Source organism: Tinamus guttatus, unplaced genomic scaffold (assembly GCF_059628265.1).
Source record: "Tinamus guttatus ecotype Peru unplaced genomic scaffold, ASM5962826v1 Tinamus_guttatus_pri_ptg000150l, whole genome shotgun sequence".
NCBI classification, from domain to species: domain Eukaryota; kingdom Metazoa; phylum Chordata; class Aves; order Tinamiformes; family Tinamidae; genus Tinamus; species Tinamus guttatus.
The window spans coordinates 6,747,114-6,766,671 of record NW_028288684.1 but is presented as its reverse complement, the minus strand read 5'-3'; the positions used below and the strand labels follow the sequence as shown (position 1 = coordinate 6,766,671).

General features: G+C 39.6%; 1 protein-coding gene and 1 long non-coding RNA gene across 2 annotated transcripts in view; both read right to left on the bottom strand.

Moving 5' to 3' along the window:
- LOC148595140 (uncharacterized) overlaps nucleotides 1-19,558 on the bottom strand; it is a 249,493-nt gene that overhangs the window by 117,539 nt on the left and 112,396 nt on the right. The gene's annotated exons all lie outside the window — the stretch shown is intronic.
- The window catches only part of FLT1 (fms related receptor tyrosine kinase 1), a 106,846-nt gene that overhangs the window by 83,118 nt on the left and 4,170 nt on the right, over nucleotides 1-19,558 (bottom strand). The window contains exons 2-3 of the mRNA XM_088522211.1: nucleotides 7,918-8,014; nucleotides 7,403-7,623 (exon numbers count right to left, since the gene is read on the bottom strand). Of these exons, the coding sequence (XP_088378337.1) occupies nucleotides 7,403-7,623; nucleotides 7,918-8,014 (318 nt within the window). The remainder of the gene's footprint in view (nucleotides 1-7,402; nucleotides 7,624-7,917; nucleotides 8,015-19,558) is intronic.

The following is a 19,558-nucleotide window of genomic DNA, read 5'->3' as shown; positions in this document are numbered from 1 at the left end:
ACCACTGGCCGATGCCAATACTGAGCCGGTGGGGGTTGTGCAGCCCCGACCTCTCAGGATTCCTGCCCATCCCAGGGCAGGGACAGGAAATGAGCACAAAACGCCACGCTTGCTTTTTTTTTTTTTTTTTTTTTTTTTTTTCCTTCGCTGGAAATGTGTGTTCACGCCTGGAGAAGTCAATGAAGTGCTGCATAAAAGTCAGCTGAAGTGCCCCGGCTCCAGGCGTCGGCAGCAGCCTTCCCGTGCGCCGAGGCGCCGGGACACGGCGAGCCGGCGCGGTACCCCCGCGGCTCGCGTGCAGAATTCCCATTGACATCACCAGGGACTTCCGCCATGGGCCGGAGGGCAATCGATGGCCCCAAGTGCTCCAAATGTCTTCCTGCTTTTGATTAAAAGGAATACGCATCATGTTTCCTCGCACAGTTTTGTTTTCATAATGAGTGAGGAGGCTTTTCCTGATTCCCTTTAATTTTATTCTTCTTGCTTCTTAATGGCTATGAGGGGATACTCTTGTTGCTTCAAGACCAGAATCTGGGGCCAGTTCTCCCAGCTTGGAGCAGGCAGAGCTGAGCCCACTGTAAGACACAGTCTTTCTGTCCCCCAAGCAGTAGCAAAGATCACTCCGTTCTTCCTCTTGTTCTCCCATCACACTTCTATCTGCTGTCAGTGGCTACGGATACATTTCCCCTAATTCCTTCCTGGGGGGAGGTAAAGCCTTCCTGGCTGGGAGCACGTCTAGGATGTGTTCCTCACTTCCCACCGGCAGTCTTCTGAGTCAGCTTCAGAAATGGAATTTCTCAGCTCTTCGGGCCTTCTTCACCACACACAGTTTTATGCTCAGAAAGCTCGAGGCATAAGAGGAATGTCATGGTGATCCAGACCTTTTAAAGAAAATGGTAAGAAAAGAGCCAGGAGGGATTCTGACTTCCAAACGACTGTTCTGAGATTATCTGACCAATCTTGAAAATGATGAGAGTTCCAACACTATTTAGAATGGAAAATCCAATTGAGCTGACTTTGTTTTTTGATTTTTTTTTCCTTCAGAGCTGCTGGCAAGAGTAAGAAATAAAAGATGGATACCCTAGAAGATTGGATATGCTAAAGATTGCTTTAAATGTCTCCTTTTTTTCCTGTGCCTGAAGATAATAATGACTCTGTGCTAGTTTGACCGTGTTCCTTACTACAGCTCTCACTTACAATCAACTTGAAACCACAAACAACATTCCTGAAATCACAAAATCCATGAAGATCATTTGCCATTATTGTTAAAGAATGTGAGTAGCAGCTTTTTATTAAGCTGGTTGGCACCAGGTACAACCTTGATAAGAGAATGAATACAAGCAATATCATGTCTGGTATCAGTAACTAGTCCATGTCTGGTATCAGTAACCAGTCCAGGCTATTTCTGGGCTTGTACAAACAACTAAATTAGCCAGCAACAAAATGCTAGTTTCGGAGTAGATGACAAAGATGGTGACATTTTTTATTTCTGCACTCTTGGCTACTGTTTTTTTTTTTTTTTAATAATTCCAGGTATAGTGTTCACATAAACAGAGAAGAGAAGTCTCTGCAGGAAAGTTGAGGTACATCAGACTGATGGACCTCAATAAATTTGTCCTCTAAGGATCCTCCAATATAGCACTTACATTCAACCTGTCATTAAGATTTTGTCGGGCAAAAAGAGCCTAAACAGCTTCATCATATTCACATAAAACTTTTTCCCCAAGCATACAAACAGGACCAAATCTGCTATAACACGTACCTGTAAACTTCACAAAAGTTAACAGGCCAATTACCAAATTCCTTTCCTTTCACTGATTCACTCTACCTAACTTCAGTAATCCTGGCTATATCATTAAGATAGTTCAAAATTAATTCAAGGAGAGCCTTGCTTTCTGAGAATGGACTTTATCTCACCTCTATTTCTATGATATTGACATCTCTCTCTGAGTCTAGTGTCCAACCTGCTAAGGTAGTCACTGGAGGAAAAAAAAAAAAAAAAAAAAAAGGAATTCTGGTATGAGATTCCAATGACCTATTTTAGACATCTGCTTCAGGATGAGAAGAATTATGCCCTAGAAAAGATACTTACTGAACCTGCTCACATCAGATGTCTCTGTCTGCAAGGAAAGAAATCCCTTTCTGCATGTCTGGAAGTACAATACAAAATGCTTTCTGCAAGAAGGGCTTTTCTACCCTGGTCTCTTCTTGGCCTATAAAGTAATACTCTTTTAGTTCAAACACTGTCTAAATCTTAAAGGAGGATTCAAGATTTAAGTTAATAAGTACAGAAGTCTAGGAGAAGTAAAAAGAGGACAATATTTTTTGTCTGGAGCCCATTAACATAAGGCATTGCAGGCACAACTATACAGCAATTCCTAGGCAGGGTTTGCTTGTTTCTCTTTGAAGGAAGTTATACTATGCTATCAACTATGTAAGTCCATAACACACTTAAAATATGCTTACACTTGTTAAGGAAAAATATTCTTACCCATGTTAGCCAGGAAATTCACATTAGAGTAATTACTATGAAGAGCAAGTTATTTCTGAAAAGGCTAATGGGCATTCAAAACATATTTTAGATACGATCATGGTTCATCTTGAAAAAATATTTCTGTTTCATCGGGAACGATAAGCATGATAAGCATGGGTGAGGAAGCAGGACCTTGGTGAGCTCAGTGCGCAGCCTGGGTATGCTCAGTGGTGACATTACTCGTGAGTACAGAAATTGCAGGTGATTTATGTCCACGAATCCTAAAGGGCTCTGTTTGGTAACAGGAACTTCATTAGACACTAGAAACGTGTCCGCATACTTGATACAGCTGTAGCATAGTTCAGCTTCCACTAGTTTCCTTTTCATAACAGAAGTGCTATCATATTATTGACTTTGGTGGTGTTAGCCAAAAATGTAGGACGCATATTAGCGCTGTGCCAAAAGCAAAGCAAAAATGAAAAGCACAACTGAGGAAAAGTTTTTTTGGTCTCATCAGGTTCTTCCATTGCTTCCTTACTAAGTTATCTATGGATAAGAAGAAAAGAGAAGAATGAGAAATTGTCTTTCTGCTAGTACTCAGGGTCTTTTTTCTTGCTACTTTCTTCCTCTACTGAATTATTTTGACTTGGAAGTTTCTGATCTTAAAGACAAATCCTTCCAGAAAACTCTTTTAATGCCCTCCCTGTTCTGTGACAGAGTACCTTTAGGGTTATACGGGGGCCAACCCATTCAAGTTAAAGGTTAAATGGGTAAATCTATGTCAGTTGTGGGGCTGCATCCAGCCATCTGCCAACAACTGGCCCTCCCAAGGAGGATCCACATGCTCAGCACTTGCAGAAGGCAATTCTAGAGTTTGAAAATGCACTCAAAACAAACAAACAAACAAACAAAAAAACACCACAAAGCACCAGGTGTTTTGTCATGTCAGAGACCTATATTTTGAAGCACTCACTAATGATAAAGCGTTTCATTTTGGACTGCCCAACCTGAGACACATCTCAAATACCCACAATTAATAGACACATTTGAAATTCTAGGGACTAGTGAACTATAAGCATAATTTTCAGGGTTTGTACTATCATAAAAACCCTCTCTTATTTACTCCACTCTGATTTGTCTTATCCAAATTTAATCATCTCTGAAGCAAGACACCAAATCTAAGCCTATTCCCCTAAGCCAGTGGTGAGAAGTATATACTTGAAGGCACATTTTTCTCTTTGGTAAGCCTTGAAAGAATATAGTTAACTGGCTTATCCTAGAGTTCTGCTTTTAAGACAGAATAGTTTGAATAGTTGTTGACCAGAGTGCCAGCAAACGGGTCACTTTGCAAGGCAGAGCACCCAGATGGTCAGCACATGTGCACATGAGGAATACAAGGAGAGACAAGAAGAAAGACAAACTTGATTCAGGAATGAGCTAGTACCCTAAAGCTAGATATAATTTCATGTGGAGAAAAAATGTCTATTGTAATAGAATTAAAACATACTCTTGTTAGCCTAATGTTATCGCTTTCACAAGAGGCAACAACATTTGAACTTTGATTCAAGTTCATGTAAATTTCTGCTAAGATATAACCTTGCTATATAAATGTAATTTAATTAATAGGCTTTTCTCTGTTCTACCATGGCAACAGGTGATAAGAGACTAAGAGGAAAGAGTCCATGAGAATAAAGAATTTGCAGATTTTCAAGTAAGAAAGAAAAATAATGAGCTTCACCAATTGGAAAAAGAGTATCTTGGAGCTACTAGAATAATGGCAGATAGAAAGATGAGGCTTTGCACCATCCCTAGGGAAATCTGTGTAGGCTTCAAAATAGTCTACTGATAATTTGGTGTTTCTTAAATGTCTTTGTTCCATAATGATCTCTTTTCAAGCAGAAAATTTTTCACATCATACTCCTATGTACACAGAGACAATTCATTACAAATCTTTCCATTTAACTACCAGGCTGCAACCGTTTAACAAGACAGAGATCAGAGCTGTTTTCCATTGGAGCGAATGAAGAAACTGGCAAAGAGACTTTGCTGCGTTTCAGATTTTTCCCACGGCTCATGGTGGAAGTCAGGACATGAGTTTTCTTAGAGCAAAGTCCAAGGCTCTGGAGAGAATTCATTTCCCTTGCTCGATGCCTCCGTTGTGGAGCTGTGTGTGGCCAAGTGTTCCAGTGATGCGCTCGCTCCCCTGTGCAACTCAATGGTGACCTCTCCAGCCAAAAGACGTGTGCTGTCTTGACTTGCTCCTGAAAGGGATGTCACCAGCCTGCCTGTTCTTGATCACTCCCACACAGGACTCCAGAAATGCTTTAAGTAATACAGGGGCACATGGATTCGCAGTCCCCCTCTTATAAGCTTGCCTTCTGCCACAGTATGCTCATTACTGAAGCAAAGAACTTAACGGGTTTATTGGTTTTTATCCACTCCATATTCAGCATCACTTCAATTACGGAAATGAATAACATTTTAAAAACAGTAAGTGATGACTTCCTGTACAAACAATATCAACTTTCCTGATTCAGGTTCTGTGTTTGTAAATAGCAACTATTTATTCATCTGCTGCATGTTGGGACATGGGAAACAGGTACCTTGGTCATCCACATGGAGCTAATACGGGAAATGGACTGACACAATGTCCTGCCACAGGAAACAATCCAAAACTAGGAGTGGCCCAAATTTTACAAATGTTTATTTCCAGAGCACCCAGAAATCCATTTAAAATACAATTAAAATTCAAGAAGCATGGTCTTAAAAAGTTTCTTTTATTCCCATCTCATCACACTTGAGCCAGATATTTGAATGACATGCAGGTATTCAGTTAATAAGTTACCAATGACTTATATTAAGAGATTCAAGTGTTTTGGTTTGAGGGGTTACAAATGCCAGTGCTATACTGATTAAAGTAAGTAGCACCCCCCTTTTTTGTGCGTGCTCTGGATAAATGGAGTAATACTTTCAACAGGCATTGCATGAACCTCCCCCATTATTAGCCATTTGCCAAACTCATTTATGTGCTTACTAGGACTTAATCCTAGTAGGCATAAACAGTTTTCTTTTCGGAAAATAAGGAAGGGAGTGAAGCTCGATCTAATTTCTGCATTCAAAAGTGATATCAACATTTAATACCTGAATTTTCTTGGAATATGGACATAACTAGAACATTCAGACACTCTCGTTTATCTCGGTTTTTTTTTCGTGGTGTGGGAAGGGGGATTGACCAAAGACACTACTATTTTTCCAATGACAAGTTTCTGTTCCACCATGGGAATCCCTTAAGCAGATAACCATATTTCATAAAGCTGATTTAGGTTGTCTTTCATATGTAAGGAAGCTGCACACAACTCAGGAAGCAGTGAACAAGTTAGAAAAATCGTGTCTTCCATTTGTTGTAATTCAGGATCCAGAAGAATTTACACCTCAAGATGGAAAGAGACCAGGAAAACATGAAGGGACCTCATAGACTGCGAAATTTGTTTTAGCACAGCAGTGCTCAGGCCAGGTTCCAGCTATCTTTGCTCTTCTCATGTTGTAAGTGGAGAGGATTTGGGGTAGATCTCAGTTAGTTAGAGAGGACATCCAAGGCAGAAGACTCAAGGAGGTGGTCACAAAATAGGAAACGTGAAAAAAAATCATCCAAGAAAATCACAAGTTTTGCTAGGCAGTGGGAAATGTTGGTCACTGGATGAATAACCTACTTCCATTCTGCTTCATGGTGCTTCTGCAGTTGGTGAAAGCCAATTCACAGCTGGTGAATTAGGACAGTTCACGTAGGTAAATAGCTGGGTGAGAAAATACTCTGTGCTATGTTTCAGATGTGAAAAGCAGGATGAACAGCATGAATTATTCAATAATTCTCATCAAGGCCACACACAATAACCGAGAGCAGTATCTTGTTTTCTACCACTGTAGTGAGAGGTCCACTTTGTTCTGCTTTCTCACAGCACCAGTCCCACACTTCATGTCACCAAATGGAAACAAAGGCTAATTCACTCTGATGTGAACTCGTTAGAAGCAGCAGACACGTAATTTGGAAGAATTCCAGTTGCACATTCTCTCTAATCCAGGCTTCCAAAATCTGTGAATCATGATACCTTACAGTAATCTTTTTACTTACAGTAATCTTTTTACCTTACAGTAAACTTTTTTTTTCTGTAAAAATCAAGAAAGACTAAGGTACAAAGTTAAATGTCAAACCTAGAGGGCTTCTTTTATTATTATTTCAGTTGAATTCAGTTCTTCTGAGAAGTGTCTGATTAATATCCTGGAAGAAAACAAGACCAGCAAACAATCTCTACTATAGCTTAACTGACCTAATTCCAGCATTTCCCATATATTTCACAACAACATGAGGTTGTATGTGGCTTGATTCTGCTTATTTGAGATTTTTACCATCTGTGTAAAGTGAAGTCAGTTAGTTTTGAATGAAGCTAACATGCAAACATAAACTTTCCACAGGATAAGAAAATTCTGTGATCTGGAAAGAAGTATCAGCATCTTTCAGCTGTCTAGAAATCTACAGTCGTACAGTGACAGTTTAAAGCAGATATTGTGACAGGCGTACAGTTTTCATTGACTAGTATTTGATTCTGTAAAATACGACTTCTGTAACACTAATTTCACAGATTCACTTCTACTCTACTTCCTTGTGAAGTTCTAGTTACTCAAATTGACTTGTTGGATTTGGTCTGTTTCTTTCCTCTTTTTTTTTTCCCATAACAGATAAATCTTTAGCATTTGTACTTGAGAGCTGTAAGAAAGCAAATTTAATACAACAAATTGATAAATTGTCATGATATTTTGCAAGCTGAAAACATTGAAAAGCCTGTATTTCACCATAGCTGAAGTGCATTTTTAATCCATTTTACTGTATTGAAATGAAAGTTCCAAGAAGTGTTAAAAAAAATGTAGTCTTACCATTAATAAATACATAGACTGTAGATTCCTTCTTCTTTTTCACAGCACTTGTTGGATATTTGCAGCTATAGTTTCCAGTGTCACTTGCTTGAGTTCTGCTCAAGGTCAGACTACTACAAGAGTGCTTCCCATTCCTTCCACAGGCGTATTTAATTACTTTCAGCCTTTTGCTATCCTTACTTAGAGTTTCAGGCAAAGACCATGAATGAACCATTTCCCCCCTGCAAATACAGATAAGGAAGCAGAAACAATTATGTTGGTCTGCAATTATATAGCTTAGTTCCCAAGCTTTCTTTTTTATTATATCAGGCTATTTCTGGGGTTCTCTTTTATCTTGTTTTCCAAAAACAACAACAGAAACAACAAAGAACTATTAAACAATTGCCATTGAAGTTCACTCCCCACCTTTCCCCACAACGTAAGGTTTTTTTTTCCTAATTACAGTTACAAAAAAAAAAAAGCTTCAGGTGTATAAACTCCCAGCCAAATTTTCAGAAGCCAGCTCAACTGTTTACCTGCATGTGAGATTTAAAGTCTGGCCTGCTTGAATGACGTGCTGTGTGCCATTTATACTCAGCTCAGGAACTTTTAATTTTGATCCTGAACTAGATCCTAGAAAAGCAAAGAAGAAAGTCATTAACAACGGTACATCAGTCCCCAGTATTTAATCCACTCACATTCATAATGTTACACTGGAAGGGAAAAGCAAAGAAAAGGAGCCTCCCTCCCCCCCGCCGTGGCCTTATCACACATACTCTTTCTGTGAGCAAATTCTGACTGTCTTGACTTGGGACTCACATCCTCTTCCATGAGAATCACTGAGGAAGGAAAGGGGAAATGAAAGCTATGCAGCTTTTGGTCAGCGACTTCGCTCTCAGGTTGTTCCATTGACAGCACCATGAAAGACGCTCTGGACTTCATGACTACACCTCCAAGCACATGAGTGTGGTTCTCCTGGCCCACCAGAGCCTCAGGCACTGCCGGCAGTGTTTCCTTAGGAAACACCATCAGGACAGCCCCTGGAAAGGGAAGAGTAGAAAGTTACTCCTCCCTTGGCAAGGTCCATTTTTGACCTCTGAAACACTTAATTCAGCCTCGAAAGACACGCTGTGAAGCTGGCACTCCTTTGGAAAGAGTGAATGAAGATTTGAAGATCCGCCTCCCTTGACCAAAGGTCACAAAACTACTACTACTGATAGTCCCTCACTAGATAAAATTTTCTCATAGTAAAGTGGTGTAAAAAGCTACTGGACAGCTCTAAGGTAAACTTACAAGAAATTGCTAGCAAACTTGAGCTAATAAGCCTACAAAATGTCCCAAGCCACATACCATTCTGGTACAGTGGATGAAAGTTTGGTGCTCAGAGGCTTCATATAACAAGAAGTGGCTAAGGACACTTATAAACATCCACTTTTCACAGGCTGTGTAAAGTCAATTTTCGAAGTCCACGAAACAACATTATGGTCAGAAAGTAAGAGTATCAGAGGACATTCCCTTCCTTTGCATCGAGACAGCAAGTGCTGGAAATGCATCACATTTTCTTCTGCCCCGTAATAGGCTACAGAGAAGTTCTCAAATCAAGCAAATAGAAACACATGCCTTGAAGAAGAAACAATCCTTGATCCTATTGCCCTCATGCTTACAGCAAAGTGTTCCAGAAGCTAGGAACATAACAAGCAAATATTTTGAAACAGTTAAAGTTGAAAAACAGTTTAAGTCTAAATCTGGACATGAGCGCAATCTGTGAATATTTCAGTGGCAGAAGAGAACTCCAAGCACTACAGATCATTTTACTCCAAGAGAAAGTATTTCATTGTCAATATATGAGGGAAACGGTGTCACGTAAACAACTGTACTGTGTATTTTCCACTCAAACACGGTCAAGTATAATTTCTGTTGAGCTATTTTAGCCCATTCTAAGTGCTCCCTACCACAACTGAATACAAATATCTGTATGCATCAAACACAGTAGAAATAAGTGAGCCTGATTTGGATACTGTGAATAACCCACTGGAAAGGTCTCTTTCATTGACTATAGAAGGAACTTTTGGAGACGAGCTCTGACTAAGATAGGTAACTAAATTTTGACAGTCTAAACTCTCATTAGCCCATTAGCTGCTCTAAATTCAGCAGCTTTCCCTCAGCATTGCATATAGTTTCGTATTAGAGGTTGTATATGAAAAGTTTATTCTGAGATGTGGACCTGAACTCCCTCAGTCTGAGAAAGGCCGAGAAGTCAAGCCTCCACTTTTGAACAAATGCACCGAAGTACAAAGATTTTATGCAGAATGTTAAGAAGATGAGGGCACTGCCTTCATCTCTTTTTTGGTTTATTTCTGTTGTTTTTGTTTTGTTTTAAGAGTCAGTGGTACCCCGTTTTCCATTGAGTATTTCCTACCAGTTCCATGCATAATAACTCTATCAGCCTCTGTGAGTATCCAGCACAGTAAATGGGGAGAAATAAATACCTAATGAGTCTTCTAAACTGCTCATTTATGCTTTTTGGGACCCATTTATTTCCCTTAACAGTCTACAGAGATGCAGTGTAGAGGTTAATTTTAATTAACTAACATTTAGCATCTAAATTAGTTTCATTTTTCCACTTATCTCTGTATATTTCTCATTAAAGCCATGGATCCAGAAGCATTTCTGCATATACAAACATTCACTCCTATTCAAAAGATTGGAAGGATACACTTAAACATATAAATATACTAAAAATATAAGTCACTTGAAAAGAATTTAAGCAAGATAACTTTAAATACATTTTCTAAATAAAGAAGTTATTTGAACTGAACTGTGCCACAAATGTTACCATGAATTTGAATGGCAATACTATGCAAATACACTAAACTCCCCTGTGATTTCTCTAGACAATCACACTCCTAACTGGACATGAACATTCATTCAGTCCAGCTACTCAGGTGGGGTGAAAAAAGCAGCAAATCTTTGAATAAATAATTTATATGGAATCTTGCAATCAATTACACATTTTACACCTGCCAACTAAGAATCTAAATCCTGAGATGCTGGGGCTGTGAAATGGTGCACTGCACTGTTACGAGCAAGTCTGTCACGGATGCTTAAAGACTAGGAGTCTATTGCTTTTCAGTTGAGAAATAATATTCCTAAAGCTAAATATGAAGGATTTGAGATAAGCTGATACAAGAATATAGCTCTGCTTCTGTGACGAGGAATCTGGACATACTGGTTGAGAGGGCTTGAGAGCATCCTCACACTGAGCAATTTTACACTTTCACGGAAGCAATGTGTTCCTGCATTTCGATCACATCTGTTACCATCCTAGAATGGGAGGTTCAGGTGTTCTCCTGAGACAGTGTTTCTACCCAGCTTTAAGAAGGCAGAGACCTTCCTACAGAAGGCAGGAATGGTGGCTGCAAGCTGTCCTGAGCTCCTTCTCTGTTCAGGCACTAGGAAGGCTAAAAGCACCCAACAGTAGGTGGTTCTTGACAATTCTGTGCACAGGAAAAACTATCTGTAGGATCTGCCAAAGGAGCCTGTGAGGATGAAAAATGAGCAGCTACTGCCAGAGAGGCAGGTTTCTCAGGGCATGAATTTGGTGGAGGTGGTGCAGTCACGGACGAGCGCCTGGGTAGAGCAGCAGAGCAGCTCCCCACCGTGGACGGCAGCGCGGGGCAGCCGCTCTGCAGTGACACGTCCTGACGCAGTCCCCAAATGTCACTGCGCGCTCTCCCAGGCCGCGGTCGTGAGCTCGTGATTGAAGGCAGGGAGGCAGAGGGCAACGGCAGCAACACATCAAGTGCTGGAGCCTGACCAAGGCCAGGAACCGGACACCACCCTGGGAACGGGACTTGATGCTGTCTTTAAAGTTTGCCGAATGTTAAAGACAAGATAGCATTGTAAATGCAGTCAGTTTTCCTCTTGAAAATTCCAAGATTGTGTAATCAAAGATGTCCATGTGAAAGTCTCAAGGAAAATAAGATAGTCCAGAAATGTGCTTGTCAGAACAGCCTTAGTGTTATTAAAATCAAATGAAAAGGGAAAAAAAAATAGACCATTGTGTTCCACCTTGTAGACAAAAAAGAAACTCAGATATCTGCATACATCTCCAGGCTTTGCCATTTTGCATATATTACATATATCTAAAATATACAGCTGTATTTTTAAATATTGCAGGTGGGATCTTGGGCAGTGCTCAGTGTTGACACATCCAGAGTTTCGCCATTGATTTCAAGTATATTTTAGGCACTTAACCCCAAACAGTTAATCACATCCACTAACATCAGCACATTTGACAGGACATATCAGATTTTTTGCATGTCACTATATATACATATATGTCATTGCATGCATGTCATTAATATAGTTTTCCACCTACAAAAAAGTGAAGAAAATTTATCTTTCTGGACAATGCTATTGCTTTTGCAAGGATGTAAGGCCATTCTCTTACTGGCAAGACACTGGATCTGAAGAAAAATAGCTTTATTTGACATCTCATCTATTCACGGGTCATTAGCTTTCTTACGTTCCTAAATGCTAGAAAACTGATGCAGGGTACAAATGCAATAGAGTTTGACATGTTTACCAGAAAAGAAAAAGAAGGAGAATAGCAGTGAAATTCCTACTGTCAATATTTAGAAGTGGATTATGCCTTCTGTGTATCTTCTGTGGCCATTTTACTCGACAATGTCTTGTCTGCAGGGTCATAGCTCAACAGGACATGTTCACTTATCATTATGCCTGTCACTAAGCGACCATCACCAACCTACCCTTGCACTGACCTACACTAGGGGGTACAAACTGCTTTTCATGTGACAACAAGAGAAGTAATTAATCCTGATAACTGAGGAATCTCCCCCCATAAAGGAGTGATTTTTTTTTTTGCATATTCTATTTGTTTTGGAAGGCTTATTAGATACATCTAAAAGCCAGTCAACAGGGTTTCTTAATTAATGAGCAAACATCAATTTAGCCTGCAAAGGTTAGCAAGTCTGCCCAAAATGAGTGAGAGAAAAAGTAATTTTTAACAAAGTAGAGGATAGAATCCATGAAGAATTTAATATAGCAGATACTGCTGTCATTTGCAAAAGAATAAAAGAATGAACTTTCTTCAATTATTTTCTACCCTTCCAAATGGGCAGTGATTTCCCTGAGTGAAGTAAACACAATTGTGAATAACCTGTTAAGCTAAAGACTGATTACAGGTAATTAAAATAATAAATATGTAAAATGGATTAACATAAATCATCTTTCCATTATGATACAAGATTTAAAGGGCATATTTGCACTCCTAGTTCTACAGCCATCTGAGGAACCATTTATAGGTGATCAGCTTTCCACCCATTTTAGCACAACCTAGATCTCATCAAAAACGATTGATCTGTAAACTCATAACTGGGACTATGTTCTGGATTACTATATCCATTCTGTTCTTTATAGCTTCTATTTCTTTACATTTCCTTATATGCACTTTATATCTCTGTTATCTTCAATTAAAGTAAGTCAATCCACAGGCTAGCTCTATATCTTATTAAAAAAAAAAGAGAGACACGTTCACAGATTTCTTTGAAATTCACAGATTTAGCAGACTTTTATTTATTCCATCTTTTACTTTGTCATAGCTTAAGGGTGAGGGATTATCTCCAAACCATTCCAGTTATCCTGAACATGTTGACTAATCTTTTTCACCTGCACAATGAGAGGTTAAGGAGAGTGATCAGTTTATCTTTGCAACTCCAGTGTATACAAAGAATCTGACCTTCTGGGTTTTAAGTGCCGTCTGTGGGCAATAAAGTTATCCATCATGAAGTAATTGTTTTAGTCATTGTTGGATTTGCACATGCTTTAAATCTTGTTAAACATAACTGACCTTTTGTGTTTTCCACCATCAAATATCATTTCCTCCCGATTTAAACACATTCAGCAAAAAAGTATATTTTGTATAGGACAATCATGGACTGGGAGGAGAGTGCATGTGTTTTCTTAATAGGGTCTTCACCTCTCTCTGCTCCCTAAAATGTGAGTCACTCATTTCAAGTGTGCCCTAGGACTTACTCTTGCTGATGAGCACTTCCTTACGAGTTCTTCCATTGAAAAGAACAGGAAATACCCATGAGTGCAAATAATAAGCAAACGCAGAATATAGCCCAAATACTTGGTAGTTATTCATGGAGTTGACCTTCAGTGTCTTCAGTGAAAGCAAGACTCTGATCTATAGCACATTAGCAAGTCCACAAGCTAGCCTAGTATATTGTATATTGCTTTACTCCATTTTGTTAGGAAATCTGGGGAATCAGTAGTTCTTTTTTTATATCAGAGTTCTTCCTGGCAATCTATTATATCGCCATATTTTCTAAAGAAATTTCCAAGTTCCTCTTTGGATAAAAATAATTTATTTGAGTTAAAATAGTTACAGTGTTTATCCATGATTCCCATTCCCTAATTACGACAAAATATTCTTTTTCCTAGAAAGGAACTTGAGGGGAGGTCTGAAGAATCATTAAAGCTTTGATTTACGTCTGATCACAAGGAGCAATATTGACCAATGAGCCATCTGTAGTTTAATCAGCTCTGAGGTTGTCAGCCAATATGAATACTTGCATCTATGAGAGAAGAAAGCTCTTAAGCAGTTGGTTCAAAATTTTTAAGTGGTGACTGGAAAGTTTTGAATTTCCTGACCAAAGGGTAAAAGGTTGACCTGTTCCTGCTACCAGACTACAGGATAATGGGAGAAGGGATAACCTGGATAATAAAGCTTTCTATTTCCCTGCATGCTGGTTGACTGGGAAGACCTGCTAATAGGAGAAGCTCCACTTTCCTTTCCATGGAGGCACGGGGGCATTGCAAGGGTTAACCAACATAGACTGTAAGGTAGCTTTGTCCTGGTTTCCTGTTTGCTCCTGTGTGGAGATAGGCTCTGTGGGTGCTGATACAGAGCTGACAAACAGAAACATGCTCAGGGTGGAAGAAATGGTTCAAGCCATCTGCCTCCTCAACGGAGTTATCCCTTGTACCAGCCTCTGTTGTGGCTGAAATGGGTTGTTCTCTGCTTGCAAGATCAAGAAAATTCTAATAAGTTGTTACCTACAAAATATGCATTATCACACAAAAATAATCATTCACAGAATCGTCCCTTTCAAGTCGAGAAGGGACATCCTGATTATCTAGTCTGCTGTTCTGAACAGCATGTTAACATGCTATAAAGCTCATCCAATGATTTCTGTATCAAACGCTTAACTCTAATTCGCTTCAACTATAATTTAAGAATTTAAACTCCCTTAAGGTCATATCACTCAGCCAAGAAAATGTATGAGCTAATGGATGAGAAGGCAGAGCTGCTGTATGATCCTGCATCCTAATAGAGTCTGAAAACCATAAATTTATCACCGTAGATTACAAGAATCCTGCACAGACTAAAGTGCCTTGACCCTGACTCTGTGCCTTGGAATTAAAAAGCAGTCAGCAAGGAGAGTAGCTAAGTTACTGCCTAAGGAAGATCTGCACAGGCACAGGCAGATGTATATGTCTATTATTTGAGGAAGTATGTGCTTCCCCTCTCAGCTCTGGACTTCAGAGCAAGTGATAAGGGTTTTATTTACTATGCATACGCATCTACTTTGTGAATGTGAGTGTACACACAGATACAAGATTAGATGATGCAGAGTCAAAGAATAACATTGGGTAGCTAAAAATAGAGGGATTCTGATAGCCCTTCATTAACACATCTGAGCAGCCCACAGCATCACGCTGATGTAGCCAGTAGCTGTAGATATAAATGATTATTTATTTTCCCAATATTTGGCACTCAACTGTCAAATATTTCGCCTGTATTCACCCTAGCCAAGTAAGGCTATTCTCACAGAAATGTGTGGTAAAGTCATTTTATTCAATAGCACCAAATTTCTCTTGTTGATATCTAGAAATTTAACAAGCTGAAATAATAGTGGATTTTTTGAAATAAATCTGGCCCCAGTTACTACCAGTTGAAAGTATCACTATTTCTTGTTAGAGCCTGGAAGATGAGAAAACCACAAAGGCACCAAGGCCATGCAGTTGTGTGTTCTGCACCTTATTATTATCTGGTTGAAGGACCTTGCTTGACCTGCTCATCCAAACTTTGCAGTCTGTCCATGCAAAAGTCACCAAGTGCTTTTTGTGCATGGGCATAGGCACTTTACATAATACCAATTAAAAATAAATTCCCAAATTAAACCTTCACAATGCCTGATTAAAAAAAAAAATGTGTTCTTTTTTATCCATTCATTTTTAAGAATGCCATGATCCACAGTGGTAAAGGTGCTCATTTAATTGTTATAGAAGAAGGAAGGAATTACAGAAAAGAAAGAAAATCAGCTACAGATACAGCTGTTTTTTCCCCTCCATTGGGTATGTGGAATTGAAAATGGAAATTCAGATGGACAGTCCAACTTCTCTATCATGAACCCTCACCCGACCTTCACTTTGATAAATCAGAACAAGAGGAGGGAAAAGTCCATACATATACATTGCACATTGAAAAAAGCAAGAGAAATATTACAGTTGTGATATGAGCAACTGTGGGATGAACAACTTAAAACAAACAAACAAACAAACAAACAGGTCTTTCTGCTGAGACTGTTCCTTTGTAGACAAAAAAGAGAATTTTTCTTGAGCAAATTCAGTTTCTTTACCAACTTGATACTCAAGAATTGTTATAGATTCTCTTGTAGGACAAATTAAGCAATTGAGTTGGGAAACTATTTCATATAGATACCCAAACAGATGAACTGCCTAACTGCCAGCAATCCACCATCTAGAACTTGTAAACTCAGTCAGCAGCACAGGTCTACCTGTATTTCAGTATGTGAGACTGTAGTATTCGACATTGTAGCATTCATTAAGCTGTGCATACAGAAATAAAGAGCAACTCAAAAAAAAAAATAATGCAAAGTTCCAGGTTTTCCAAGTTGTTCGAGGCTGCACTACAGGTGAACTGTCTGGTAACATTCAAAGGAAAAAAAAAAAGGACAAAATTGGGAATCTACCTTCATCTACTTTCCTTTAACCCATCAAACAGAGCTACAAAAAGTGGCCTTGGATTGAAATCAATAGAAAATAATTGACATAGCACAACACTTATAATAGAGAGTTGAGTAGAAGCTGGTCCATACAGGGTATGCCTTTGTTTCCTCTAAACCCATGTTCTTCCACAAATTAAATGTCACTAATAAAGAAAACTTAGACAAGGAAGGCTCCTGCCTTCTTCCTTGCAATGTCTTCCCTTTCGCTGTGGTCTGACAGACGGGGTGGCCTTAAGCACTTGCCTGACACAGGCCACTAACCCTGTCTGATTCTGGTAGCCATGTGAACCAGTGATGTTCTACAACACGAAACCAGCTGAAGTGAGGACAGCACCAACTGAGGCCTGACTCAGTAGGCCACATTGTGTTTGCCTTTTTGACATGTAAAAAATACAGTTTGATTAACAGCCCAAAGACTAATTCCTATTTTACTTTTAAATGCCAGCTGGAGTAAAATTCATGGTAAGTGTCTTTGCAGAAAGCTTCTGGGAAAAATGACTAAGATCAGTTTACATGGGGAAACTATAATGTTTGTATTTACACTGAGTTATGAGTATTGATGAACGCAAGAAGAATAATGCTTACTCTAGCTCTGTATGGAACACAGAAAGGTAGATTTTTCTTTTGCCAGCACAATAAAAGAAGAAAATTCCACATAGTATATAATAAAATGTGATTATATTGGATTACTTCAAATCTATTTGACATAAATATCAATAAAGCCTAAATTTTAGCAAGCACTAATTTTTATTTCCTTAATCCTAAATCCCATAATTTCTTAATAACCAGTAACAGGCTTTAGATTCTCTCTCTTCCCTGGAGAATTTTATCAGACAACTGCTTCCTGCAGGGTTTCGTGAACCTCCCCTGGAGATCAAATGTTGGATACTGCTGGAGACAAGACACTGAGCTAAATAGAGCCCTTGTCTGATCCAGGATGGTAGCTCCCATGTTTCGGTTACCATTAGCCCAGAGTGATCCTGATGAGAGGTCTTCCATGGAGAAATGACAATGAGAACAAAAGGAGTGAATTCCTACATTCCATGGAAGAAAAGAATCCCACAGGAAGGACGCTTAAGCGAACTATGTGAAATTGTGAAATTCCTCTCATGAAGCACCCTCACACTCATCCTTCCCCACTCCCCCACGCACTAAGCAGGGGGTCCCGTTCCCAGAGCACAGGCTTCCCAAGGGAACCTTGGGGAGCAGAGACATCTGCTCACGGGTCCTGGACCTCTACAGGAGCCACAGTGCCCGTCCACTCCACCCCCACTTCCGGGGATGTCACAGAAGTCATGTCACCACATTAGTGCAGCATCTTAAACCCGCTAAAATCCTAGAAACAGCTTCCTTCTAACCACTTCCTCATCCTTCCTCGCTCTAACAGGCAAGAACAACTCATTTCAAGTGGAATTAACAGTTGTGAACAGGTCAGTGTGCTACGGGAACTCCCAAAGAGGGAAAATGACTTAAAAGCCACCATTTTTAGAAATACTTACTACCATGTATCAATGAATGCTTAAAAAATAGCCTCATGTCTAGAGATATGCTGGAATCATGCAAATGCACATCAGTGTTGTCATCATGCTGGATTGCGCCTCTATCTAAATATGTTACAGAGGTAATGCCAAAGTGACTTAATATTGTTGATATGTAGATTAATTTTGGTAACAAAAAATGGATGGAGAAAACATCCAACACAGTAAAATCCTGTCCGCATGAATGTGAATCTTTTGCTTTTCCATTAGCATAAAACACAAAATAAATCCAAGAAAGAAAATGAACAAATTAGATAACTGTTTCACAAGAATCTCTAATGGTCTTGAATAAAGGGATGTATCATTATCAAAGCAATCCCCTTTATCATGAGAGTGATGTACTTCCACTCACCATGCCCCTAAAAAGAAACCACAAACAAAAAAAAAGAAAACAAACTCCTTGATATGATTCATCACCCAATTAAAAAAGGAACAAGACATCCATATGCACAGATCTTCTCTATATATCTCAATGAATCAAGACTTCTGTTTCAGATAGATAAAAATGCCTCTAAAAGATATAGTGTAAAATCTGCTTTATGCCTCTTGTATTTCTCGACCAGCAGAGCAAAACAAGCTTATAGCTTGGCTTCATGTTGCAGCATAGGTGCAGCTTACTGGGTACAACAGGGACAACATGCTGTGGCACACTTGGTTCTGGGCACTAATGCCAACATTTTCACAGAATCCAGAATGGTTGAGGTTGGAAGGGACCTCTAGAGATCATCTAGTCCACCTGCCCTGCTCAAGCAGGGACACCTAGAGCACGTGGCACAGGATCACAACCAGGCACGGATTTTCGCCTTTCAGGCTGTTTCTAGCAGGACATCTAACTTCATTTTAATCAAGCATTTACACCATGCTCACCTCAGGACAATGAAATAGTATTTCTGCATCTTGGTGAGAGAAAACTGTGTGGGCATCTTCATGATAACAACTACAACAATTTTAAGATGAGCAGTTCCCACATAGTGGATTAAGACATTAGGATATTCCTAGCTGGGAATGTCAAGGAAGGTCATTTCTTAGTCAAAGGAGGATGCGTAGTGAGAATACAAGATCAAACCGAAAGGAGTCTGGTGCTGTCCACAGGTAAAGTTCATGCTCCAATTTCTCCACGTTCTTACAAATATTGATAAGGAGATAAAATAGACTGCTGCAGGGGAAAGATGAGGTAGAAAGCCTGTGAAGGGAGCAGCTTGCTGCACGGAGGTCTCACACTGGGAGGAGAGATCGGCCTCCAAAAGCAGGGGTGACCATGGCTGTTGGCCTCATGGCCAAGCTGCCCTGCGCTCATACTGCATCTCTCTTCCCATTCCCTCTGGAGCTGCAGCAGGAAGTCTCAAGCCCTAATTTGAGCAGATTCAAAGGAATAATTTTGCTGATAAAGCCCCACCATAGCCCCACTGGACACAGACTTCTGAAAGGGCCGAACCTTAACCCTCCTCTGCTGAGCCTCTTCCTTTCCCAATCTCAGTTGGACATGAAAAGTAGCAACTTGATAAACATTGGTCTTGAAGTTTCCAAACCACATTAAAGTGTGAGGACTCAGCAACTGTCCTCAAAATCTGGACCAT